The sequence below is a fragment of the Myxine glutinosa genome, chromosome 2 (genome assembly GCF_964187855.1).
Source record: "Myxine glutinosa chromosome 2, kmMyxGlut1.1, whole genome shotgun sequence".
NCBI lineage: Eukaryota > Metazoa > Chordata > Myxini > Myxiniformes > Myxinidae > Myxine > Myxine glutinosa.
The window spans coordinates 103,806,399-103,833,237 of NC_136262.1; the positions used below are offsets into that span (position 1 = coordinate 103,806,399).

At 43.1% G+C, this 26,839-nt stretch overlaps 2 protein-coding genes across 4 annotated transcripts in view; one reads left to right on the top strand and one right to left on the bottom strand.

Annotated features, from left to right (window-relative positions):
• FOCAD (focadhesin) overlaps positions 1–26,839 on the top strand; it is a 101,948-nt gene that overhangs the window by 50,422 nt on the left and 24,687 nt on the right. For both annotated transcript variants that reach the window (XM_078772741.1, XM_068107602.2), the window contains 18 exons: positions 1,386–1,640; positions 2,607–2,711; positions 2,852–2,953; positions 3,101–3,231; positions 3,351–3,477; positions 4,052–4,186; positions 6,989–7,039; positions 7,321–7,404; positions 9,889–10,000; positions 14,692–14,877; positions 15,372–15,493; positions 17,117–17,209; positions 18,436–18,521; positions 18,679–18,720; positions 19,580–19,682; positions 19,809–19,919; positions 22,968–23,191; positions 25,079–25,168. In XM_078772741.1, coding sequence (XP_078628867.1) covers positions 1,386–1,640; positions 2,607–2,711; positions 2,852–2,953; positions 3,101–3,231; positions 3,351–3,477; positions 4,052–4,186; positions 6,989–7,039; positions 7,321–7,404; positions 9,889–10,000; positions 14,692–14,877; positions 15,372–15,493; positions 17,117–17,209; positions 18,436–18,521; positions 18,679–18,720; positions 19,580–19,682; positions 19,809–19,919; positions 22,968–23,191; positions 25,079–25,168 — 2,159 coding nt within the window. The remainder of the gene's footprint in view (positions 1–1,385; positions 1,641–2,606; positions 2,712–2,851; positions 2,954–3,100; positions 3,232–3,350; positions 3,478–4,051; positions 4,187–6,988; positions 7,040–7,320; positions 7,405–9,888; positions 10,001–14,691; positions 14,878–15,371; positions 15,494–17,116; positions 17,210–18,435; positions 18,522–18,678; positions 18,721–19,579; positions 19,683–19,808; positions 19,920–22,967; positions 23,192–25,078; positions 25,169–26,839) is intronic.
• The window catches only part of ICE2 (interactor of little elongation complex ELL subunit 2), a 62,073-nt gene continuing 61,042 nt past the window's right edge, over positions 25,809–26,839 (bottom strand). Inside the window, exon 16 of one of the 2 annotated variants that reach the window (XR_010983341.2) lies at positions 25,809–25,870. The gene's annotated coding sequence lies outside the window, so the exon portion shown is untranslated. Of the gene's footprint in view, positions 25,871–26,676; positions 26,802–26,839 lie in introns of those variants that run through there. The other variant, XR_010983343.2, reaches the window with a different exon arrangement.

Sequence of the window (26,839 nt, forward strand, 5' to 3'; positions counted from 1 at the left end):
CAAGTTGAAAGCAGCCTTTTAAAGAAGAAGAAGAAAAAGGTGTTATTATAATATATGACGGAATACAGATCTTGGGGGGAAAGTGTAAACATTGAAGGTTAATAACAGTGAAAACTATCTGGGGAAATGGGGGAGAAACACGTGGTCGAAGAACGAACGAACGAATAAGAATGAATAAACGAATGGGAACAAGGAATAAGAACAGAGAAGGAAATGTTTTTTTTGTTTTGTTTTTTTTGAGTTGAGATTTACACAAGGAAGTAGGCTATGGGGTGAAAAGACTGGGAAAACAGAGAACGAAAGTTATTGGAGCACAAACGACGGACCGCTGAGAGATAAACAAAGCCTCAAGGTTGTACACTGTACAAGGCCTCAAGACAAGACACGACTGGAATTAACACGATTTTCAATACAGGTATGAAAGATTTGCACCGAAAATCTTCCTCGGGACACAATATACGTACACACACCATAAAATAAATACAGTTATAACGAAAATACATATGGGAACAATTACTTAACTTCGATTTCAAATCGCTCGCGACGCGGCAAAAGCCTTGCTCGCGACGCGGCAAACAGACGATTCATTTATGAAAGATAAACACCGAGAAACTTCCAAGGTGCACACTATAACTTCACACACCGAAAGATAAATACAGTTTCGACAAAATACAATTGTGAACAGACTTAACTTTGAAAACGTGGAGACCGTGTGGAGCTTCGAAAATCCCTGCCGCCGTCTCCAAGATCTCGCGAGATCCGTGTGTTTTTGTAATAAAACAGACTTGAATTGAGAATCAAATTTAACTGAATTGTCACTGTCTGTCTGTGATCAAGATATCTCAAAAAATTACGGATGGAGTCGGACGAAACTTGGTGGACAGGTTGTTGTGCGACAAGGACGAATTTCTTCGATTTTGGTGAAGATGTGGATATGGACACTTGTTTTTTATTTTTTATTTTCTAACTGATTCTTCACAAATGATAGCTACGGCCAAAACTGTGATAGTTAGATGATATGTGATTGGTACTGCCCACGGCAATGCGCCTGGTACAAATTGCCATTGTTTTAACTCCTGAAACAAAATAAATACCGTGCGAAACTTGATATTTACCAGACTTATCAGTAAATAATGGAACACCACACATTTAACTTTGTGATCACCTCGACGTTTTGCTTTAAAAAGTAACAAGCGGCGTGCCAACATTTGGGATGACCATCGTAGGTCGTTTCAAATGAACTGTGAAGCAATGTTTCCTGTTGGATCTGTTTTCTTTATTTTTTTTTTAACCATTGTTTTCCTAAACCAAGATGTTGTCTCATGTTTCTTCATTAGGCTGGCCTGTAATTGATTTGCTATGAAACATTTCACAATGTCCTGCAGACGGAGTTGCCTTTCCCGTTGACTTCCTGGTACGGCACACTGCACACACTCTGGTGCCTTGCCCAACGACTGCATCGTGATCAGACGGCCGTGCACATCTGGCTTGGTGGTGTGCGGGCCTCATTGGCTGGCCAGGAACATGCCCCAGACCACCTTGTCCTGTTGCTAGCTGGCCTATTGGTCAACAGCCGTGGAAATGACCTCAGTATGGTGCTCGACACTGTGGCCCAACTAGCCAAAACTGACCCCACACAGGTGGGCTTACTTGGATTCCACTTTAAAGCCATGGGCAAGATGATAGGTCTTTCAATCAATCTGATTGTTTTGCAACAAAGAAAAACTAACAAAGGAATACTGCACAAAGAAACTTCGACACAGAGGGGTGTTATTTGACGTTTCATTTTTGTGCCACATCCATACCCTAGCACTTCAGTTTACTGCAGGTAGTGCTAATTTTAAAGTTAACCCCAAATGGAGAATTTGATCAAAACACAATGACATACTGTTATTTGTTTAATTCTCTTTTTCCCCATGTGATTGTAAGATGCTGTTGGATCTTTAAACCAGTTTTAAGTTCCCATGAAAGGATGGCATACCGTAGTTTCATGCAAATAACCCGCCCCCTGGTACAATCGCAGGCCTGGTGAAAAAAGTGCTCTTGGAAAATTTCAGTCACGTTTAACCCGCATACAGGTAAACCCCGCATGTCAGGGGTGTGTTTCGTGATCAAGTTTATTGTAGGGCGCTCACCAAGTGACTTGAGCACTCAAGCAAGCACTCCATTCAAAACTATTGATGAGGAGAGGCTGGTTGGCAAGCGCTAGCTATCTGCTTGGTAACTGAACACACCTCTCCTTTCCTTTCCACATGCCCGGGAGATAGGCGATCTCCATAATTCCAGCAGCCAACATGGCTTTGTTGTCAAAGGCCAACGGACAGCACTTTTCAAATACAACTGCGGTAAATAACCAATTGACATTAAAATGAATATCTTGAGAAAGGGTTGTTGTAATAATTAGATTACTGTGCCGGTGTTACCCCTATGCCTTCCTACCATCTCCCCCCCCCCCCCCCCCCGCACCCCACCTGACAGAAAGGTTGGCCCTTTAAACCTGGCTATAATCCTACTCCAGGCTTTGGCAAATGGGAACATGGCATGTAGGAGCTTGATTGACTTAAACCAGTTCCAAACTGACCCATGTTCTTGATTATTCACTTCAGACTCCCAGCTTGATGCTGGTACTCATGTACAAACTTGGGAAGCAGTTGGAGCCCGTGGAATCGCTGGGCATACTTTACACACTGCCTGCATTGGGAACACACAAGGTTGGAGTCCATGTTTGCTAGAGCATGACTTCTAGTAAGAAGCTGGGTGCAGGTTGGAAGTCTTGATGGTGTAATCCTCTTGAGAGTATCATTTATCTTTACTGACTGTATATAGTGTACTGAAGCTTTTGTCAATGCAGGCATGCATTCCACAAATACTGGGATCCCTGCATGCACTCAGCACCAGCCCTAAGCTGCGACCTCTGACCATGCGCCTCTTGACCAAGCTCTGGAATACACAAGTAATTGAATGTATTTACATCTGTTCCTCTCAATTTTACTCGATGTAAGTTTCTTTATTTTATATGTACCAGCAATCCATCAGCATGGTGATAAATCCAGCTGGAAAGTATGAGCATTTTGCTGATGACATTGTTATGGGTCCCTAGGACCGAGTATTTCCACAGCTGCAAAAATCCCTGGCTGCACTGGACGCAACAAACCAGGCTCCAAATTCAGACCTGTTATGGCAGTCCCTGCTGGCTCGTGCAGCCACAATTCGTGACATTGCAAAATTCAGGTAAAAAAAAACCATTATGCTTAGTGATTCATTCACAGGAAACTGCTTTGCAATATCCTCTTTTGCTTCTAATTCTTTAAATGAAGAATAATTATATGGTGACTTTCTTTCCTACACAGGCCTTGGCAGCATGCTGCAGACATGCTAGCTGCGGCAGTACGTCTTCTCAGCGAGTGTGACTCCCCATCACTGGCGAAACCTGCCGCATTCGCCTTGCACGCTATACATGCACTTTGTCAGGCCGAGGTAGCACTTACTGCCCAACTGCCTCATCCTATGCACGAGCAGAATAATAATCACAAACCCCATAATCACGCACCCTCCCTTCTGCTACACCACCAGCTCTATGCTGCTACCCTCCTGCTGTACCACTGTGACTACACTGCCATACTCTTACCCCTTTGCCTTTGCTATCATGAACACTTGAACATTTACACCACATGTCTGCGACTCTCCTGTTATACTTCAATGACCCGATGGCTCCCCTCCTGCCACCACGCTGCAACACTCCATCTACACAACAGCTACTCATGGCCACTACACCGTCATGCTCTGGCTACACCATGGCCGTCACGCTACAGTCCACACCATGGCCACAACGCTGCCTCGCTCTGGCTACATATTTGACGCAATGCTGCTTCTGCCACATTCCGGCTACACCACTGCCACCACACTGCCACCTTCATACTGCAGCACCTTCAACATTATACCCTCCAATTACGTCCATTATACCCACCGCCATCTTTCTGCGACATTAGCATCCAGCCACCCTCCTTCCTTACTACATCTATCATGCTTCTGCCATCTCTACTCTGCACAGGTTCTTGACTTGCTTTCCACCTGGATGGCTCTTGGTGCAAAACTGCGACAGGATAGCCGCCCCACTGTTCTGTGTGCCGTATGCCAGCTACTCGCCCTCGTGCCAACCCTTCATGTTTCGACAGCCGAGTATGAGGTTTGCACTACACGGTCTCACCACACTGTGTGATCTCATACATTTCTTTGCCATCTCCATTTCATTCCAATACAGTCTGTGAGCTTTTTCGGTTCAGTGGACAGTTTCAAATTATATTGTGGGCAATTTCAACTTGTAAAAATTCAGTGTACTGTGGAACCTCGACATTCTTGTGGGGATACATTCCTGAAATAATGCTGCGAATGTCGAATACACGAATGTCAGGACATTGCTTCAATGGGAAAAAGGGGGATAGGTTCCCGGCGGTTTGTGATTCGTAAGAGAAAATTTTACGAGCACGAATGCACATCATTAGTTTCATTTAAAAGTGCTTACAAATAAAAGAACAACAGCAGGTACTATTTTCCATTTTTATTAAAGACATGCAAAGGTACCTGGCATTGCCAGGTAACATGGAATCGCTTCATGATGGGAATATGAAGAGAGAGGAGGGGGAGAAGGGAGGGATGGGGGCTCGGGGAGGGCAATGGCAAACTACTACCCATCGTTTTCAAACAGCACATCACATTTTAAGAGATTATAGCATGGGCTTCCCTTGAGGGATGCGACTCCACCTGCAGCTGACACCACCGCTCCCACCATTTCCCCTCCCTCATTCCACCCTTGCCCTGCCTTCCCCTGGACTCCCAACCTTCCCCTGGACTCCCAACCTTCCCCTGGAGTCCCAACCTTCCCCTGGACTCCCAACCTTCCCATGCATACGAACAAACATCGAAGACTACCACTCAAACGTGAGCAACAAAGTCATTATATAAATATTTAAGCAAAATGGCAAATGGAAAGGTAAGAGAATGGTGAATCCACGGTGTACCATTATGAGGCAGATTGTCGAGCACTCACCATGCGGCTTAAGCACTCAAGCAAGCACCTCCAACGAAACTGTTGAGATGGCCAGAGTGCCCAACAAATTAGACAAATGAACATTTTATTTCAGCAGCCGGAATCGGAGCTGCTTGGGTCAATTCCGCAGTTAAAATTTTGAAATTGGGTTCAGGTGAAGAGATACTCGAGCTTATCGCATGTTGGATGTAAAGCGTGTGCGGAAATTAAATAAAGGCACGAACACTGGCATTTCTAACCATTGTGATGTATATAGGAGTACAGCGATTCGTAGGTATGAAGATCAGCGATATTACCATTCGTAGATATGAAGCTTTATTGCACAGAAACAGACCTGTTCGAAGGCAAGGCATTTTTGAGCTGAGCGGAAAAATGGCGGAATTAAGATTCCGAGCTGAACGAGCTGAATGCAAGTTGACCAAATGTAAGCCTGTTTCTCGTTTTAGTGTAAATTTTAGCATAAATGATCTTCAAAAAGGGTTGTTTTTTTTAACACATCCAAACACCCAGTTTTCATTCATGCACTCCCTTGGATTTGGAGAAGTGTGCATGCAAAGTTTGGGGCCGTTATGTTTTATGGTTTTGGAGTTATGGAATACACACACACACACACACAGGCTGACACACACACAGGCTGACACACATACACACACACACACACAGGCTGACACACACACACACACACACACACACACACACACACACACACACACACAGACTGACACACACAGACTCCAGATAGAGGTCTGTGGCGACAGATCATTATGGAACAGATGGCAGGATAGGGAGCAGCAGTTGCTGTTCTTGTGTCAACGCCTTGACTAACGACGAAGATTGTTTTGGAACTGCCATGCGCGAGGCTGGTGGGGGATGTTTTTGCATCCGTGAAAAACGGCGAATATGTGAAGCACAGGGCCATGAATGTAGAAGCAGGTCACATTTTATGAACTGCAAAAATGTGGAATCTACGCATGTCGGAACTGTGAATGTCGAGGTTTTGTCGTGCTGAACAAATTAATCCGGGAGGCATGGTGCATTGAAACTAAAGGCCATGTATATATTTTGTGTACAGTAATGACCGAATCATCTTTTTCCTCCCTCCTATTCCCCCACCCCCACCCCCTTCTGTATTCCCGACCAATTATCTAACCTCCCCCACTTGTCAACCACTGATTTATTAATGGCTCTTTGATATTATCAATGATTCCATATGGCAATAACTTGTATACGATTAACTTATGTAATTCAATGCAACAGTTAAATTTATTGTACTCATTGCTTTGTGGTACTTCCTCTTCCGGGCACTGTTCAATAACCTCCTCTGGCAACCAACTGTATCTGCTCGTGGTCATTTGTATGTGTGCTTCTTCCCTGGTTATTATTGCACCTCACTCGGTCCCAATCTATCACACCTCTCTTCACAAACTCCTCTATCTTGAGCCTACCTTATCACCAACTCTTCAAGCCACCTGTCCTTCTACTTCCTCTTTAGTTTTTACAAAACCTTATACCCTACTCCCCGTCCTTCTACTCCTCCCTCCTTCTACTTCACACTCTTCACCAAATCATCTACCCCCCTTCTCCTCACCAAATATATTACCCCTCCTCTTCAGCAACTCCTCTTCACAAACTCCTCTACCTCTGCACCTCCTAACCAACTCCACTACCCCTCCCCTTCCTAAGCCCCACAGAGGTCAGACCCTCTACACACCGCCCCACCCCGTCAGGCCCACTACCCGCCCCCGCCTTGTGAGCCTCTCCCCCTCCACCACCCACACCAATTGTTGAAGCGACAGTATTGTGGAATAGTTGGGAGCCGATTCCTGTTGAAAACCTTGTATTACAGACGAGAATAAATTTCACCGAAAAAGGGAGTTACAGTTCAGTTACTGTTTTGCATGCAATAGGTGATTGAGTGTGTGTGCTGTATGGGTTTTACAGAGGTTCCGTGCAAATGTGGTTGTCCTGCTGTGGGATCTCACACAGAACCAGGTGAGTCTTTAGGTTGCAATATTCTGTTGAGCTGGAACCCTCAACCATGAGATCGACAAGTAAATACAGCCAATTTATAGGTCGCCCTTTCCAAGAGGCAACAATAAATAATTAATCTGAACGACCACAATGTGAAGTACCTGGCCAAAGCTACTGGCTCTGTGTACTCTTTCACCACCCGTTACCTTTTTCATTGTGGTCTTGTATGGCAGCACATGTTGTATCCTGTTGTTGAACACAGTGCTGCATGGTTAGTTGTGCATATTTGTGCTGTTTTTCAGGATTGTGCAGTTGCATGTGCAGCATACCAATCACTGGCTGTCTTCAAACCTTCTGACCATGTGGAAGTATTGTTAGTTGAACAGGTACCTGCCTGGAGCACAGCGACATCAGCGTTGTTAGTGGGCAGCATAAAACGAAGCCAAGTATGCGAGCACAAGCATGACAAACGTTGTTAGCTCATCACATTTTGTCAGCTATTGACCTGACTTCATCTTTAATTTGAGAAAAAAAACCTCAAAATTTTCACCATTTAATGAATAAGAAAGGAGGTGTAATTAACACAGCAGACGTGATTGTCTATGTACCTTGCTACTGAGTTGCCTTTTCTGTTTCTGGCCATCACCCTAACTTCTGCCCCCTTATCTTTCCGTGGGACACCAATCACTTGGTTTTGTTTGTCCTTCCCCCCACAATCTCCACATCCCACTCCATCCTGCACCAATCTGTCTCTATACACAATATACCATAACCCGGCTACTATAACATAAATTGATGGCCATTACGGGGCCACCTACGTACTAGCTAATTTATGGGCTGCATACGGGCTGATGGCTAATTTATGGGCTACATACGGGCTGATGGCTAATTTATGGGCTACATACGGGCTGATGGCTAATTTATGGGCTACATACGGGCTGATGGCTAATATATGGGCTACATACGGGCTGATGGCTAATTTATGGGCTACATACGGGCTGATGGCTAATTTATGGGCTACATATGGGCTGATGGCTAATTTATGGGCTGATGGCTAATTTGTGGGCTGCATATGAGCTGATGGCTAATTAATGGGCTACATACAGGCTGATGGCTAATTTATGGGCTACATACGGGCTGATGGCTAATTCATGGGCTACACATGGGCTGATGGCTAATTTATGGGCTACATACGGGCTGATGGCTAATTTATGGGCTACATACGGGCTGATGGCTAATTTATGGGCTACATATGGGCTGATAGATAATTTATGGGCTACATACGGGCTGATGGCTAATTTATGGGCTACATACAGGCTGATGGCTAATATGGTCTACATGGGCTAATGGCTAATTTATGGGCTGATGGCTAATTTATGGGCTACATACGGGCTGATGGCTAATTTATGGGCTACATACGGGCTGATGGCTAATTTATGGGCTACATACGGGCTGATGGCTAATTTATGGGCTACATACGGGCTGATGGCTAATTTATGGGCTACATACGGGCTGATGGCTAATTTATGGGCTGCATACGGGCTGATGGCTAATTCATGGGCTACATACGGGCTGATGGCTAATTTATGGGCTACATACGGGCTGATGGCTAATTTATGGGCTACATACGGGCTGATGGCTAATTTACGGGCTACATACGGGCTGATGGATAATTTATGGGCTGATGGCTAATTTATGGGCTACATACGGGCTGATGGCTAATTTATGGGCTACATACGGGCTGATGGCTAATTTATAGGCTACATACGGGCTGATGGCTAATTTATGGGCTACATACGGGCTGATGGCTAATTTATAGGCTGCATACAGGCTAATTTATGATGGCTAATTTATGGGCTGCATATGGGCTGATGGCTAATTTATGGGCTACATACGGGCTGATGGCTAATTTATGGGCTACATATTGGCTGATGGCTAATTTATGGGCTACATACGGGCTGATGGCTAATTTATGGGCTGATGGCTAATTTATGGGCTACATACGGGCTGATGGCTAACTTATGGGCTACATACGGGCTGATGGCTAATTTATGGAACGAGAACAAAAAAGGATTGCTGGGAGATCCTGCCCTCCGTGCAGGGATAACCAGCGTCACAAGTTGGTGTTTGCAGTTTCACCATGTGTGCCCATGTACCCATTAAAACAATTGCATCAGAAACCTTCCCAGCATTTCCTTGAATCCACCGTAGTTGGATTTATCGAGATCCATGAATCCGTTCTCACGTTATAACACGACAACCAGACAGACATGGCTCCTTTTATAATATAGATTCTTCTTGGGTTTGGCCAGCTTACTGATCAGTTAGCTTTCATACAAATTGATTAAGTGACGAGGTTGAGGGATTTACAGGGAACAACAGAATTTAAATATATATATAACTGTCGGTATTCCATGCAAGTTTGAGCTTATTTGTTGTTAAAAAACTTTTTAAACCACTTTTCATAACGAACAACCTCAAACGTCATACTACAAAATACAATCTATTTGCGTGATTTGTGAAGGAGAAAAATAAATGCCCTTGCTGTATCTATGACAAAGTTGGAAGCAGCCATGATCGAATTTTCCTGTGAAGGGCCATCAGTGAAATAAAATGAGCTATGTATACTCTATCATATTAATATTTGTCATGGAGTGAAGTGTGTATACCACTCATATATCTTTAAATAGTCACATGGTATATTTTCCTATTTTTTTCTTTGTATACATAGTCAAGGTTCATGGCTCTGTCAAGTGTATTTGGCTACAGCCTCCATGCACAGTATATTGCTTGCTGGTCTTCAGCCAATCTGACACTAGTTAGCTGAGATGATGGAATATTCTTTGCTAACTATGTGCTCTTATTCCCAGGAGAGCCCTGAAGTAGGGGATGAGCAGATTGAGGCAATGGAGGTTGAACGAGTAGTGCCAGGAGGAATGTACATCCGTTTGCTCCTCCTCACTCCAACTAACGTTTTACCAGGTATATATACTGGCAAGAGAGGCAATGATGATTCCTGTATTTAACAAGATGTACATGTAATATATATATATATAGTGACGTGAAAAAGTAAGTACACCCCATGTAAAGTTTTGACTTTTTCAACATATTTCAACATACAGCTATTTGATCTTCATTTCAACAATATTGATAAATAAAGTATAACATAATAAAGTAAATAACATAACATAATAACATAAATATACATAATAAAGTATACATAAAGTATATGTATACATACATACTGTTACGTTTGTAGGGGGTAGGCAGTGATTACTTTAGGCCATGTAGATTTGTATAGGTAGGTTCTCTGAATGTCGTGAAGAAGAAGAACCTCCATGTAATAAGTTGGGATTCGGTAGACCGTGTGTTCGGATTAAGGTGTATCTTCGTCCCCATTACGAGGAGTGAGGTATGTTAACTAGCACAGGGATTATGGATAAATTATCCCTTGTACGTCCTTACCTCTGTATCTATTCCTTTGTTCCTTTTGACAACATACCTTAGACACGTAGCCAGAATCTCACATTTAAACGCCCTAAAACAAACCTACTGGAAGCCAGGACATTGAGCGCTGCCGCTAATTACATTGACCATAGATGGCAACATCGAAGCAGGCAGGTCTGTGGGACCACACCCAGGAAGGCAGTGAGTGGTCAGGGTTGTGATTGATGGGGAGGCCTGGTAAGAAGCAACTCGCTGATTGGCGAAGCACGACCGATGACGTCAGAGAGCAGCGTGTAAAATAGTTGGAGTGATGGACATTGACCCATTCTCGTTCTGGATGTCGAAGTGGACGGTTGTACTTGCTCTCTGCACGAGGAGGTTTCAAGTCATAAACGCCTCCGTTCCGAGACTTTGCTGGTGGTCGTAAAGAGGCGGAAGAGCCGCGGACAGAGAGCTGCAGTTTTCCAGGCAGGAATGACGTGTGGACGAACGCTGCTTGCCGCTGCAGCGTGACGAGGCCAGGGGTGAGCGAGACGCCCAGTGAGGCCTGCTTCGCGTCCCCCTCCCCCGGCGTGTATCAACTCTGCCACATATTGAACTGAAAGCCTTGGAGTAACAGCTTGTTCGGCTATTCGTTCCTTGGAAAGATTTTAATCGCCAGGAACACGACAATACATACACTAGTTAGCTTTCCACTTTTTTGAAATACCAACTTCTACATACATACACATATAAAATTGGTATTTGCTTGCTTCTCCGAAACTGTGCACACAATTTCGATGAAACCTGACCACAATCTTCATCACCCGTGATGTACCAAAGTTTGTTCACGGCATTTTTAAAAATCAGGCCCTGGGGGGATTTACAGGGGAGGGGGGGTTGCCCCCCCCAAATAGGTATTTGCTTTCTTCTCAGCAACTCCACATACAATTACAATGGAATTTGACCACAACCTTCATTCACCATGTTGTACAAGTATTTGTTCACGGCATTAGAAAAATCGGGTTCTAAGGGCGATTACAGGGGGGTGGGGTGGGGTCCCCCCGTCCCCCCTAAATAGGTATTTCTTTGTTTGTTTAAAGTCTTATGATTACGTTGCTATGATTTTACATGCTGCTCTGTCTCCTCACAACCACTGAAATTGGTGTAAAATACCATGATGCTGTTTAAAATATCTTTAGTCAGTGTAGTATACTGCTTTATTCTACCAGGTGAGTGCCTCGGGTTATTGCCCCTATTTTTATTTTTTATATATTGTGATAGTTTTACCATGGGCTTCTGCTAGCTTAGACATATTGTTGTCAATTAGAGATATATTAACTTTTTTTTTTTCTTTTCTTTTTTTTGTATACTGAATCGAGGCTCGTGAAAGAGCTAACATTTATTTCACAAACAAATCAACCAGACAAACAAAATATATAAAAAGAGGGAGCGGAAGACAAGATGGGGAGAGAAGGGGAAGCACACAAACACAACATTTGAGAGCAGGGACATCGGGAGAAATATGGGAGGGGGAGGGCTTGGGGGGAGGTGGGAGAGGTATAAAACATATGGACACTGCAAGGACTTCCAGGAAAGAAGTTGGAATTTCGAAAAAAGTGTATCTGGGGTGAATTAGCTGGGGTAGAAAAGATCAAGGTTTTGGATGGGGGAAGATAAGAGATGGTGGTGAACAGCTGTTTTAAAGACCTGGAGGGAGGAGTGGGATTGAAGAGAGTGAGGGAGTTTGTTCCAGAGGCGGGAGAAAAGAGGAGTGAAGGTGAGCAGAGAGTCTTGATTTTGGCAGTTTAACCATCAGAGGGTTGCAGGCAGATCTTGTGCGACCTGAAGGAATATTTGGGGGAGAGAGCGCAGACAGAGCTGTGCAGCAAGACAGACAGACAGAACAGACATAGGGAATTTGGAGATCTTTTTAAATCCCTTCCCAGACTCGTAGGCATCTATAACCTTCTTTCTGAAGGCCTCAGAGAGCTCTTTTGATCTCGGCATGGTGACACCGCACACTTAAACAACAAAGAGCAAACCAAACGAAATGTCTGAGGTTTAAATAAGACAGGTTCCTCCAGATCCTCTCTAACGATGTTCTGATCATTTGCACCTGAGCTGGTGCACCTGATTCTAATTTTAGGTATTTGAAGTAGTTCTCACCATCTGCCATGATCTTTCCTGGGAAAACCACATTTCAAATCTGGCCTCCAAAGCCAGTCGCCGACTGGGCATTCTCCGTCATGCGAAGTCCTTCCTTGGCACACCTGAGATCCTCACTACATACAAGGCTTTCATCCGCAGCTCAATGGAATACTACTCTCCCCTCTGGGCTGGTGCTCCTGCCTCACACCTAGCTCGTCTTCACGCTGTTGAAACCAAAGCGTTCAGAATCATTGGAATCTCCTGCAATAAATCTAACCCTGAGGGCCTCTCACTCACTCACCGCAGGCAGGTTGGTGGTCTTTCCTTCTTCTACCGATTCCTCTCCGGCCTTGCTCCACCAGCTCTCTCTGGGCTCTGTCCCCCAAATATTCGTACAGGTCGCACAAGATCTGCCTGCAACCCTCTTATGGTTAAACTGCCAAAATCAAGACTCTCTGCTCACCTTCATGCCTCTTTACTCCTGCCTCTGGAACAAACTCCCTCACTCTCTTCAATCCCACTCCTCCCTCCAGGTCTTTAAAACAGCTGTTCACCACCATCTCTTATCTTCCCCAATCCAAAACCTTGATCTGTTCTACCCCCGCTAATTTCACCCAAAATCCACTTTTTTGAAATACCAACTTCTTTCCTGGAAGTCCTTGGTGTCCTTGTATTTTATACTTCTCCCACCCCCTCTTCCCATGCCTCCTCCCCCCAAGCACTCTCCCTCCCACACTTCTCCCTGCTCTCAAATGTTGTGTTTGTGTGCTTCCCCTTCTCTCCCCATCTTGTCTTCTGCTCCCTCTTTTTATATATTTTGTTTGTCTGTTTGATTTGTTTGTGAAATAAATGTTAGCTCTTTCACGATCCTCGATTCTGTTTCACGATCCTCGATCCTCGATTCTCGATTCTGTTTCCTCGTCTCGACGAAAACAAAAAAAACAAACAACAACATTTCTTTCACTTTATGATTAATCGTGATTTTGTTCCAAGCCCAAAGCATTATAAAAATTCAATATGTACGATGTGAATTCAATATGTACGATGTGATTAAATTTTTTTTAATTTTCAGCATTTATAAGGACGAGGGGGCCCGTTGGTCCAATGGACCAAATTGTCTTTTGGGTCCCCAGGGACTTTTGGGTAATCTGGGTCTTTTGGGTCCTCAGGGACTTTTGGGTCTTCCTGGTCCTTGGGGACTTTTGAGTCACCTGGGTCTTTTGGGTCCTGGGGAACTTTTGGATCATCTGTCATTTTGGTCCTCAGGGACTTTTGGGTTCTCAGGGACTTTTGGGTCCTCGGAGACTTTTGCATCATCTGGGTCTTCTGGGCCCTCATGGACTTTTGGGTCCTTAGTTATTTTTGGATCATCTGGGTCTCTTGGATCCTCAGGAACTTCTGAGTCTTCTGGATCCTCAGGGATTTTTGGGGACTGTTCGGTCTTTTGGGTGTTCTGGGTCCTCAGGGACTTTTGGGTCATCTGTGTAATATTGGTCCTTGGGGACTTTTGGGTCCTTGACTTTTTGGTCATGGGATTCTTTGGTCATATCTGGGTCCTTTGGGATTCTCGGGGCCTTTTGGGTTATCTTGGTGTCTTGGGTCTTTGGGGACTTTTGGGTCATCTGGGTCCTCGCGGATTATTTGGTCTCTTCAGTCCTCGGGGTATTTTAGGTCCTCTGGGTCTTTTGGGTCTTAATTGTATTTAAGGGTCTTTGAGGTCTTAAAGGGTCTTCAAAGGTTGAAGGGGTCTCAGCAGTCTAAAGGGTTGAAAGGTACATTTCTCATTTCTATAGTACGTTTTTACCTACTTTTAGTCATATAATTGTTGGACGACTTTGACAAGTACTTATCAATAAGGTGATGAAAGGCAATAAATTGTGAACGGATAACTGTGCTGGTATCTCCGACTCGTATCCTGGAGTGAAGGTATATATCCACATTTTTGGATCTGCTTGCCTATGTCACATCTTTGCTTTCAAATGATGGAAAATGAGGTAATCATAATTATATAATTTTTGCTTTGAAAGTAATATGAGAGGGATACAGATTCCCTTTCCTTTCTCCTTTTTTTTTTTCTTCCCCCAAACTGTGTGCAGCATTTGAAAAGTTCATGTCGGTGCTGATGGAGTCCGAAATCAATGACATGCCGCGTGGGGTGTTTCAACTTGCATTACGCCGTGCAGCAAGTGAAGTCCGTGGTCATGCTTTGTCTGGTGTCCCTTCATTCATGCTTCACACCTATGAGAAGAATCGCCAGCCTGGGTTGAATCAAGGCCTTGCCGGCAAGGCCCATATTTTAAACTCCGGCGGACATTAGTTAGTTATGTTTTCCAGTGGATCGAAATTTAAATTTGTTCATAAATAAGTTGGGCTGATATTAATATATTTTTTAAGTTTGGGGTCTAGTTATAATCATTGTTTGCTCTCAAAAATCTAGCCTAGGCTATGTTACCAAAATAGGCAAAGCACTAAAGTTTTGTGTTGTGGATCCAAACCATAAAAATATTTTGCCCATTTACTACAGAGCAGCACATTAATGCTTTTGATACGATATACATATAGGGTTTGTTCGAACAACTAAAGTCTGCAATGAATGAATATAGGTCATTCTGTTTATGAAGGCCTCTGGCCTACATCTCTTATATCCCCACAACAGTGTGACTGATTGTGTAATGTGTCGTAGATTGTGATAGTTCATTTTACCAATCCAATAAGTGGAGCAGCTTGCAAAGTTTGTTGGTTTGCTTATGTACCCATTTTGACTTTTCTGTGTCAGGTGGCCTTCTTGCCTGTTACGACCTACCAATTCAGATGGATCGGGAAAGCAGGCCTATCCCTCGCTTTCTACTCAGCCGAAGTCGCAGCTTCCAACAGATGTTAGCAGCGCTTGTGCATGAGGTTAAGCATGCAATGCAAAAAATGCATAACATAAATCGACTCTTCGCACACAAGATAAATGATAGTGCCTTCATAAAGTATTCACCCCCTTGACTTTTTCACATTTTGTTGTTACAGACTGAGGTTATAATGGATTAAATTGAGATCATTTTTGTCACTGATCTACACATAATGTCAGTGGAATTATTTTATCAATTTTTTTTCCAAATCAATTAAAAGTGAAAAGCTGAAATTTCTTTATTCAATAAGTATTCAACCCCTTTGCTGTGACACTCAAAATTGACCTCGGGTGCATCCAATTTCCTTTGATCATCCTTGATATATCTCAACAACTTGATTGGAGTCCAGCTGTGGCCAATTCAATTGAGTGAACATGATTTAGAAATAAACACACCTTTCTATATAAGGTCCCACAGTTGACAGTGCACGTCAGAGCAGAAACTCGATCATTGATGTCCAAAGAACTGTTCGTAGAGCTCTGAGATAGAATTGTGAGGAGGCATAGATCTTGGGAAGGTTATAAAACAATTTATAGAGTGTTGAGACTTCCCAAGAGCACAGTGAGCTCCATCATAAGGAAATGGAAAGAATATGGAACTACCCAGACTCTTCTTGGAGCTGGCCGTCAGATCAAGCTGAGCAACCGGCGAAAGAAGGACCTCGGTCAGTGAGGTGATAAAGATCCCAATGACCACTCTCACAGAACTTCAGAGTTCATTGGCTGAGATGGGAGAACCTACACGAAGGACAACAGTGTCATTCATCACTTCACAAATCTAGGCTTTATGGGAGATTGGCCAAACGAAAGCCACTCCTGAGAAAAAGGCACATGACACATACCTGGAGTTTTCAAAAAGGCACGTGAAAGACTCTAAGAGCACAACAACAACAACAACATGCATTGTAAGGCCATTTTCCCTGCTAGAGCAGGGGTTAGCCTTGCGGTCCCCATGACAATCTTCTCCATTTTGCCCTATTTTCTGCATCTCCCCTTGTTTAACCCCCTTGCCCGCATTTGTTCTTCCACCATCTTTAGCCAAGTCTGTCTCGGTCTTCCCCGTCCTCTACTTCCTTCCACATTCATTTCCATCACTCTTCTCAACCAGTCACGTTCATCCTTCTACAACACATGACCAAACCATCTCAACCTGTTCCTCTTTACAGCATCAATCACAGACTCTATTCCCATCATCTTTCGCAATTCATCATTTGTCTTCCTCTCTCTCAAGATACTCTGCACATCCACCGAACCATTCGCATTTCCACCCTTTCCAGCCTTCGTTGCTGCTCTCCGTGCATTACCCAAAGAAAGACTCTAAGAGCATGAGGCAAAATATTTTGTCAGGCTTAAAACATGTTTTCACGTTGTTGGCTGGGGTATTTTGTATGGATCGGTGACAATTTTTTTAAATTTAATCCATTTTAAATTCAGGCTGTAATACAACAAAATTAGAAAAAGTGAAGGGGTGTGAATACTTTCTGAAGGCACTGTATATTTGAAAATTCACAGAACTACGCTTTTCAAATGAAGTGTTCTATCCTTGGTAAATTGTGATGGCAATCAGAGCACGAGGGATGATGAAACTGCTGAATGGTCCATTGTCAGCAATTTTCTCTCTTCAGGTGCCCATCCAACCATCTGAGTGGTTGCGATGTCTGCTACTACCTCAGTCGTGGCTCGGTTTCATGGAACGAGCCTTTGATGCTGTGTTGCAGGTAAGGTCACGCTAATAGGGTTGCTTCCAAAAATTTTGCTCTTTGGTACATTATTAATACTAATAGCCCGAACCTAAATATGTAACACATTCACAAGTCCCAATTGTTGGTTATCAAACGTGAATTGGTGTGATTGACATTTAAACGTGTTGATGAAAATGAGGCTTGTGCCAGAACTGAAATGAACCTCTGAGACATTCAAGTCAATATTTTCAATATGTAAACATGAAATAGCACCCGTTACTGGCACTGCCTTGCTTTTAGACGTGGACTATCTAACTATTATATGTGCACAGTGTGGTGGAGGTAAGTTGAAAGAAGAAAGATTGTTGGTAGATAAAATTGAATTAACAAGTTCATCGGTCATGTCTTTTCTTGTATTTAAAGCAAACTTTGTTTATTCGCATGTTGCATTTTCACTCACGTCGCTCGGCATATGCTTTACATTCTGGTACACAACCTTTACCGAATTGCTTGGTTTTGTTAGTCTTGTTTAGAGAATAGGATTCATTTGCCATCACTGATTTTAAACAGTTCTCATGCGGCATTTTTGTCCTTGGAGCTTTTTCTTCTTTTGTATGCAGCACATGTCTGCGAGCAGCATCATTTCCTGGGAGCCAAGGCTGTGCCGCTAATGTCCCTGTTTGTTTGAACAGGAATTTGTGATTTGTTCACGATGCTGGCAATAGCTCACTCAAATAGTCTTCACGAAGGACACGCCTGTTGTTTGACATCCACCATCTAATGCCAGCAGACGTAATGCCCAGCTTAACATCCATCTGATAGATGGTGCACACATTTATGTCTCGCCCTGCATGTGGAACACCAAGCTGACAGTTTGTAGCTGGGATGAGATTCCAATCCAGGTCAGACAGGTCAGACACGAGTATGCATATCTCAAGACTATCATGCCAGCCCCCAACCTCTGTTCTTGGCACCATAACTACATTTACCTGACCACTACTAAATATGGTATTCCTGCCTGTACTTGGGAGCTGACGAATAATAATTATGCCGGCTTGATACAATCAGCTTGAGCTTATTGGAAGCTTTTGCTGCGATTGGCTATGAACAAGTGGCTTTGTTGTGGCACAGTAGATGTTCATCTAGTCGATGTTAGGAAATGTTGTAAATTTTCACAATTGGATTTTTTACAATTGGATTCACAATTAGAAAAGCAAAGATTTTTTTTTCGTTTGCCTCAATTTCATTCTGATTGCATGTAGGGCCGCAATGGGGAGCTGGAGCTGGAGCAGAGGCGTGGTCGAGAAGTGGCAGAGACAGATCAGTTGCATTGCACAGCTTGGCTCTGGTTGGTAAACCAACTGTGAATTTTTGGCTTGTTTGTTTGTTTGTTTTTAAAATCTCTGTAGTAGCTTCTAATTTATTTGTGTCACCCTGAGTTACATATTCTTGCTTTCATGTTATTGTGATATTGTATGATCATGACATTTATGTGTGTGTTTCAGGGCACGGGATGCACTTACAAAGATCCTCAAATCGTCAGTAAAGTAAGTTCTCTGCAAACTCGAAATTGTAATACCATGTTGGTTTAAATTGTGCCATTAATGGTGGGGGTCATGAATCAGACTCTATCCTGGTCAATCCACTACTGATTTACCACTGCTTACTCTCTCTCAACTGGATGGAGGACCTGAACATCAACCGCAGCAGTTACTAGGCTCCAATCCTGGTTGGGTTGCCACGCTGACTCAGAATTAAGGAATTTGTTCAGGGTGCCGGCGATAGCTCGCCTACTCTTCACAAAGGATCTTCATTGTCCACCAACTAATGCCTGTAGAGGGGACACCCAGATTAACGTCCATCCGTGGAACAGCACACACATTTAATCAAATCAAGCTGCCTGTGAAGCACCAGGATGACAGTTTATAGCTGGGACGAGGTTCAGACTCATGCGCGATAGCTTAGAGCCGAGTGAGCGTACCTCCAGGCAATCCTGCCAGTCTAGGTCAACATAATTCCTTCATAATGGAGCGCCTCAATACACGAAGGGTGCAGCAGATATCCTGATTTGTCTTCCCTGTTAATGCGGCCTAAAAACGACAATTCTCTGCCTGTGGGTCGCATGTAAAAGCCACTTCTGAGTTTGTCAATGAGAGTCACAGGAGAACCTTTGGTAAGATAATGGCTGCATAATTTGCAACATTAGTGAGCCAAAGAGCTTATGGCAAATTAACTTTGTGTTGGACTACAGGAGCTGAACTTGAGGGGGGGGGGGGGTGGAGGGAGAGGGGTGGAAACTGATTTCCCACTGCTGCGAAACTTGTAATTGAAAATAAACTCATTTTATCCAAAAAGCATTTACTTTTGTGATTTATCTGTGATGTGCTGTGAATCTGTGTGAAACAGTGACAGCCCTGTGGTGCAAGGAAATGCACTTCTTGCATTGGGAGGCCTCGCTGCAGCTGTTCTGAAGTTTGAGTGTAGCCTTCCTGTAGATGACAGAGCCATGGTACGAGCACATGCACAACCTCACACTGTACTCTGCATTTCATACATGACTTGGCATCTAGATTATGCCATTTTTATTTCTCTATCACTCCTTGTTGTGATATCTTCATCATTATGACCTTCACAGCAAACATCCGAAGAGCATAATGTCTGGATTGATACAGTGTTGGAGACATTGCTGGGTGTGCTTGATTCGAGACATCAGCGTCCAGACCGAGGGTTCTCCTGGCTGCAACAAGTACATTTTCATTCTTATCTTTATTCTATCATACTAAAATACGCCATTTGTGTCTGTCTGTATGATTAATTTTTGCCGCTAATACATTCTGTCGTTACTTATCCAATCTCAACCAAACTTGACAGGATGATGAAGGGTTACACAATGAAGGTTGTAGCGCATTCATTTGCCCCCCTCCCCAAGGGGTTTTTCTCCCCCCGAGCGAGTTTGCCCGCCATTGCCCTCAATGGAGATGCACGTTAAGGTGTATATAAATGTTAAATTAGCTTTATCGTGGTGTATTTCCAAAGAAGATTTATCGTGGCGTTTTTCAAAGGACGCTTTTAATAACAAAATTAATGATAATCGCATATTGTTAATGTTATTACGAAACAGTATTAATACTAATAATGTCCCACTTCTCCCAAGGCGTTCTTCCTGCAGTGACAACGTGCATAAATAGCTTATAGTTATAATGGCGCTTCCGTGCGAGGAACGGCTTCTGCAGGAAGTAAAAATATTATAAACCACAAACACGTATGCTTAGCTTTTTAAACAGTCGCTAATGCTCTTTATAACACTAAATGCAGAAATTTGGAGGAATCCCGACATCCGTGAAGTAAGGTTTACTAACAGAACTGAGCGAAGATCTACTGTACTCTATATAACCCACAAATGTTGGGTTAATAACATGGCCCTTTCTGCCGCTACCGTGGCATTTTTCGTTGCGAACTTTTGAAACTCGCTCCTGCTGTTTCATACGAAACTGAAAGGGAGAAGCTCGGGGTGTGCTCATTTACCAAGCAGTTAGCTTGCGCTTGCCAAGCCAGCCGTTCCTTAATGGTTTTGAATGCAATGCTTGCTCGAATGCTTAAACCACTTGGCGATCTCTTCACAATAAACTTGGTAAATGAACACGCACCCAATGTTCTTGAGACCCGCCCAAAGATCGACTGTAATCTATATACCCCAAAGAGGAATGACCCTTCCTGCCCCTCCTGGAGTCTGTGGGTATACTAGTTTTACAAATGACCATTTCTTGAATAATCCATACAGGTAATATGTTGGCTATACGACCTAGTAAAGTTAATACTGACAAATATGACGGATTCGAATATAGCAAAAATGCAATTTCAAAAACAAACTATCATTATATTTGCTTATTGTCATACCTGCTTCAGTGATGCAAGGAAAAAAAATCCCACTAACCAATAAATGCAATTATAAGGTGGTGAAGCTGGTGATCAGAGAAATCTTTGTTTTTGTGCCATTTTAGTATCTTTCACAATTTGAATACTTGATTCTATGAATACAATACAGTAATTTAATTGCATGATGGTGTAAATTAATGTTTTCGTCGATATTTAATGGCCTGGTTTTTTTTAATGCCTCCGTAGCCGAAGATGCCGGAAATATTATGTTTTCGGGTAGTCCATCCTGTGCATGTGTGCGTGTGTAGCAGAATTTTCTTACCATGATAATTAGTGAACCATTGAAGGGATTTTGACCAAACATTGTACAAGTATGTACTGTGATTACAAAAATGAACTGATTAAATTTTAGGTTTAAACGGTCAAAGGTCATGTGACCTTCAATTGAAAATCTGTTATAGTCATACTTTGTGAACCGTTAAAGGGATTTCAATCATATGTGGCACAAGTATAGGCGGTAAGATTATATCCTTATGTTCTGGTTCATTGAAAGTGTGTATCTATTGTTTTGCTCCCATCCCTCTGTTTGTTTATCAGCTTCCAACCCTGTCATTCTTTTCTGTATTAGCTTTGACCCCTGAATTTTAAAAAAAAAAGGAATAAAATTTAAACTTTTGGGAGCAGGAAAGAAACGTTGAAACAGGAATACATGGCAAGAGTTTACAAAAACGTTTGTTACGTGCTCCTCCCCAAACCCCCTGGTCACGGTGTACCTCCGAGCTCCGAGAGGAGTCACGGCAGAAAGATGTGTTATTCTGTGTCAAAGATCAATGGTGAAACCACACCAATTGTTACCAACAAACAAATATTGTATTAAGGTCACACAAGAATAACAACACAAAAACAATAGTAATCAATTGTACAACCAATATATATTTCCTATGATGGTACCATCAGGTTCGTACAATATAACTCACTGTGCTCCAAATGAGCGAAAAGAAGAATTTTCCCAATGTCTCTATTCGCGGCTTCAAGCCAAAATTAATTCCGGCTTCAAGCCAAAGTCGATCCGCTCCAGCGATCGTCCGTACTATGCCGTATCGAGACCAGAATCCCATTGGGTTGACAGTCACAGTCACACGGCCCAAGCTGCGCAAAGGCGCCCTCAAGGCGACTGGGAAATCCAAAGGTGCCCTCCAGGCGACTGGGAAATCACACCCTCGGGTATGGACGTTTCACGGCTCCCAATCGGCGAACCGCAGATTTTCCACTCAAAAGCCACGTCACACACACACCAGATCCACGTCTGAATGCGGTGACAATGATTAAAGCGAGGCGAAAAACCTGGAACGATGCGCAAATCCTGCGCGAGTCAAAATGGCCGACGCCCCATTCTCGTGGCGTAACGACACTCTGATGATTCTCTCCGGAATCAACCACAAAACCTGACACGCAGGTTGATCTGTCACAACGATAACAACTCTGTCGCAGGAATCCCTTTCCTGGGAAACCCGAAGTTCACACGTGACCTTCGTTCACCAAAGTTCGCTCAGGACCTCAAAGCAACTCGGCTTTCTTGTCCGACTCACTCGCCCCGCCTTCTTCTCCTCCTCTTCCTCTTCCTCTTCTTCGTCGTCATCCGGTTCCGGTTTCATTTAAAACATTAACTTTTTTACCTTTTGAAAATAGTAACCTCCATTTCCCTCAAACGACAACATTAATAGTACATGGAATCGAAAATGTTTACAGTGGATGAAAACCACAACAACGGAAGTGATGAACAAAAACGTTGCAGTTGGTGTCATCAAATTGAGCTATTTTATAAGCAGTTATGGGGTTGGGCTGCAGTATCGGAATACAAAAACCAGCTTGTAACAACAAATGTTGAATAAGAGATGCCATGTATCATTTTTTCCAGTGTTCATTGGGTGAAACCTCCTGTCGTACTATGGCAAGGGGCTGTGCCAGCCTTGGCCTTGCACTGCTGGTGCCTATGCTAGGACCATCACGGATGAATCGCCTGCTTCAGGTCATCACTGTGTTTGGCTCATGTATATCGGGTCAGCTGCTTTCTGGAAATGCCAGCCAAGTTCAGATGCACTTGGGCCTTGCACTTGGCCTCCTACTTTCACGAGCAGTCAGGTGAGCATTGCAGCAATAGACCGGAGAACGTTTTAAAGTAAGAACTGATTTTCTATTTTCCATTTGGTTGTTGATGCATAGAAGAATAGAAGGAAATCGGATGAATGCCATCCCATCTGCCAACATTAGTTGGTGGACGTGAAAGATCCCATGGTGACCTTCGCAGAGTAGACGAGCTATCACCAGCAGCCTGGTCAAATTCCAAATTCATGCTCTAATCTACAAGGGGCACTGCATTAGCAGTGCAGCCATGCTCCCAGCAATGATGCAACCAACAGCCACAGGCTGCATATGAAATAAATGAAGAAGTCTTGATTTATCAGTTTAGTTGCCTTTTATTCATATCTTCTAACCCCATTCACACCATTAACGGAACATCTACATCTCTTTACTTCTCCCATTTAATTTAATTTCCAAGCAGAGAGTTTAGCTACATACAGGGTGTTTCAAAAAGAGTGATACAACTTTGAACGTTTATTTACAAAGAAACAAAAACCTCAGGAATTTGAACCAAACATTTATTGAAAGCTTATGACATGGTATTTTCTATCACTGATTGCGATTGCAGTAAGTCACTGCTAGAGTTAGTGAGAGCCCAAGGTCTGAAATTGGCATTTACGCAAAATCCTTGTAATTGACTTTCTCGATGTGTGCCCCCAACATTGATTGATTGATTGTGCCCCATGATGTTCAGACAGGCATTGATCCTGACTCCAAAGTTCTGTCCAACTTTCGTGTAGGTCTCAGGTGGTTCTTCCCCCCAGAAAATGTTGTGGTTGTTGATGGCACCGTTAAAGTGGAAATGGGCTTCATCACTGAACCACATCAGGTTGATCCAGTTTGGATACCGCTCCATCCTATCACTGAGCCAATTGCACATATGAAGTCTCCTTCTCATGTCATCTTGACTCAGTTTATGCCTAATAGAGATGATGTATGGGAAAAGCTTCAGTTCTTTAGTGAGGATATGCCAGACTTATATTGGTTTGATGTCTCGCTCCTGGGAGCGCCGGCAGTGGGACTTCTTGGGACTGTCCACTGCAGAATCCCGCATGGCGTCTGTTGGCTTGGCTCTTGGTTACTGATGCTGGCCTGCCACTGTCGCCCTTGATCTGGTTGTGCACTGTACCCTTATGCTCAAAATGTTTCACAATACGTTAAATGACACAATCTTTGGGTCCATCACGTGTTCTGAGGTCGTATTCCCGGCAGAACCTCCAGCGGGTGTCTACATATGATTTGGTCTCATACCACAGAGCCACCACTTTTGTCTTCTGCTCCACTGTCAATGGCATAATTGAGCTACGGAGTTGGAAATCCCAGGGAACAAATACCACGATAACATCACCAAACCCTGAAAAGGAAAACGGTATAGGTCAAAAAACAAAGAAATGGCAGGAAGTCACAGTTGTATCAATCTTTTTTCAACACCCTGTAAATGTATATTTCTAAAAAAAATAGGAGGCAGTTGAATGGCAGCTGCCTTCTATTTTTGCGAAAGAGCATGGAAACTTTAACATCCAAAAAAGTGCAGGTAGAGCAATCAGCTTAACATCCACATTCAAAAGATGGTGCATTTTTAGATTCAGAGGCACATGGATGCACTGCACCAGGAATGTAGCTTAAATCCGAGTCAACTACACAGAAGAACAATTCTAGGAACAATCAGGTCAGAGCTATCCTGCCATCTCGTAGCGTAGAATATTTTCCATGGAAGTCTCCATTGCAAGTACTGACCATGCTCGAGTGTGCTTTGCTGCCAAGATCCAGCAGGATCAGATGCATTTGGGTTAAGTCATAGGTGACCCAATTTCTTTGGGAATGTTTATTTTTGGGATGGTTTGAAGAGGTGTGTGTAATTGCACTTTTGATGACCGTGTACTGCAGGAATTCAAATAACCAGGAAGTCAACGCTTGCATCATGGATGGTATTGAGAGTTTGCAAAACTACTGCTTCAAAGAAAAGTTGGAGCACACGTACGTAATTCGTTAGATCTGCTCAGACTCAATTCCACCTCTTTAACATATTAAACATGACCAACAGTTTCTCTCCAAATACAAAGTTTGTCATAAAGTCCACATGTAGTTTCAAGCACCTGCTGAGTTTGAATGGATTAATAGGACTTCTCAAGGTCTAAGCTCTTAGTAAGACATCAACAAAGTGGCAGAAGGGCAATAAATTGGTAATATGAGATATTTATATATATATATTTGTATACCAAGTTGAGGCTCTTGTAAGAGCTAACACATATAACATATAAAGGGAGTGGGAGACAAGAGAGGGCGAGAGAGAGGGAAGCACAACAGTAGAGGACATGGACATCGGGAGATCTGTGGAAGGGAGAGGGCTGGGGCGGGGTGCATGGGATAAACAAGATTGACTACAAGATCCAATCCAAATTGACTACAAGAGCTTTCAGTAAAGAAAACGGATTTTAAGGAGGTGGCTTTGGGGTGAATTAACGGGGGTAGAAAAGATCAAGGTTTTGGATGGGGGAAGATAAGAGATGGTGGTGAACAGCTCTTTTAAAGACCTGGAGGGAGGAGTGGGATTGAAGAGAGTGTGGGAGATTGTTCCAGAGGCGGGAGAAAAGAGGAATGAAAGAGTGACGGTGAGCAGAGAGTCTTGATTTTTTTGCATTTTCACCAGAAGAGGGTTGCTGGCAGATCTTGGGCGTCCTGCAGGAATATTTGGGGGACAGAGCACAGACAGAGCAGGGGGAGCAAGGCCAGATTGTTGCTCCCATTGACCAAAATACATTTTGTAGAATAATTAACTGCTATGATTTCATGGTATTGTATTGTATAATAGAGTATTGTTGCTGAAAACGTGTTCAAAAGAGAAATAAACACGTTTTTAAAAAACTTTATTGCAAAGAGGTATCATTCCCCCCTTAAAGAGGGGTTGGACCCTAATGAGAAAAGCTCCATCGACAGACTCGGTCGAACTTGAATATACAATCATGGCTCTTGTCTACTGGAATATTCATAATGTGCAATGGTGGAGCTCAATCTTGTGTATTGCATCATCTCGGATAGATTAACCCAGAAACATTTTGCGTCATTTAATAATATTGCTTGACTAGCAATATGCCGGTGATCATGGGACCTGCAACACAGCTCGTGATGTGCAGAAAATTTAGTCCAACCTTTTTTTACCGAGGAAAGGACCTTCTGCTCTTTGGCATTTTAGTGACTATATAAATAATAAATTTATTTGGCATTTCATAAAATAGAAATATTTTACAAAAATTTATTTTATAAAATTTTATATGAAACATTTTATAAAAGAAAATAAATTTGGCCCTTTAGTGACTTTCTTATCGACTCTGTATATGTTTATTGCATGTCATCAACAAACGTCAAATTGCTAATAAGTGTGTGTGTTGTGTTGTGTTTTTGTGTGTGAATATAATGGTACCTTCTCAAATTGATGATATGTTGTGATCAATAAAATTTCTTTCAAATATTCAGTGCATCTCCAAGAATGTGCCGCAGCACATTGCCCAACGTAGGTGGGCCGAGAACGTTAGCCTACTCCTGCCCAGAGAGTGGGAGTGACCACTAGTTGCAATAAAGTAGCATGTCTTCCACCATGTGCAGTGATTGCCTGTAGGCACAAGGTTTGTTCGAATGTTGAATCCATCA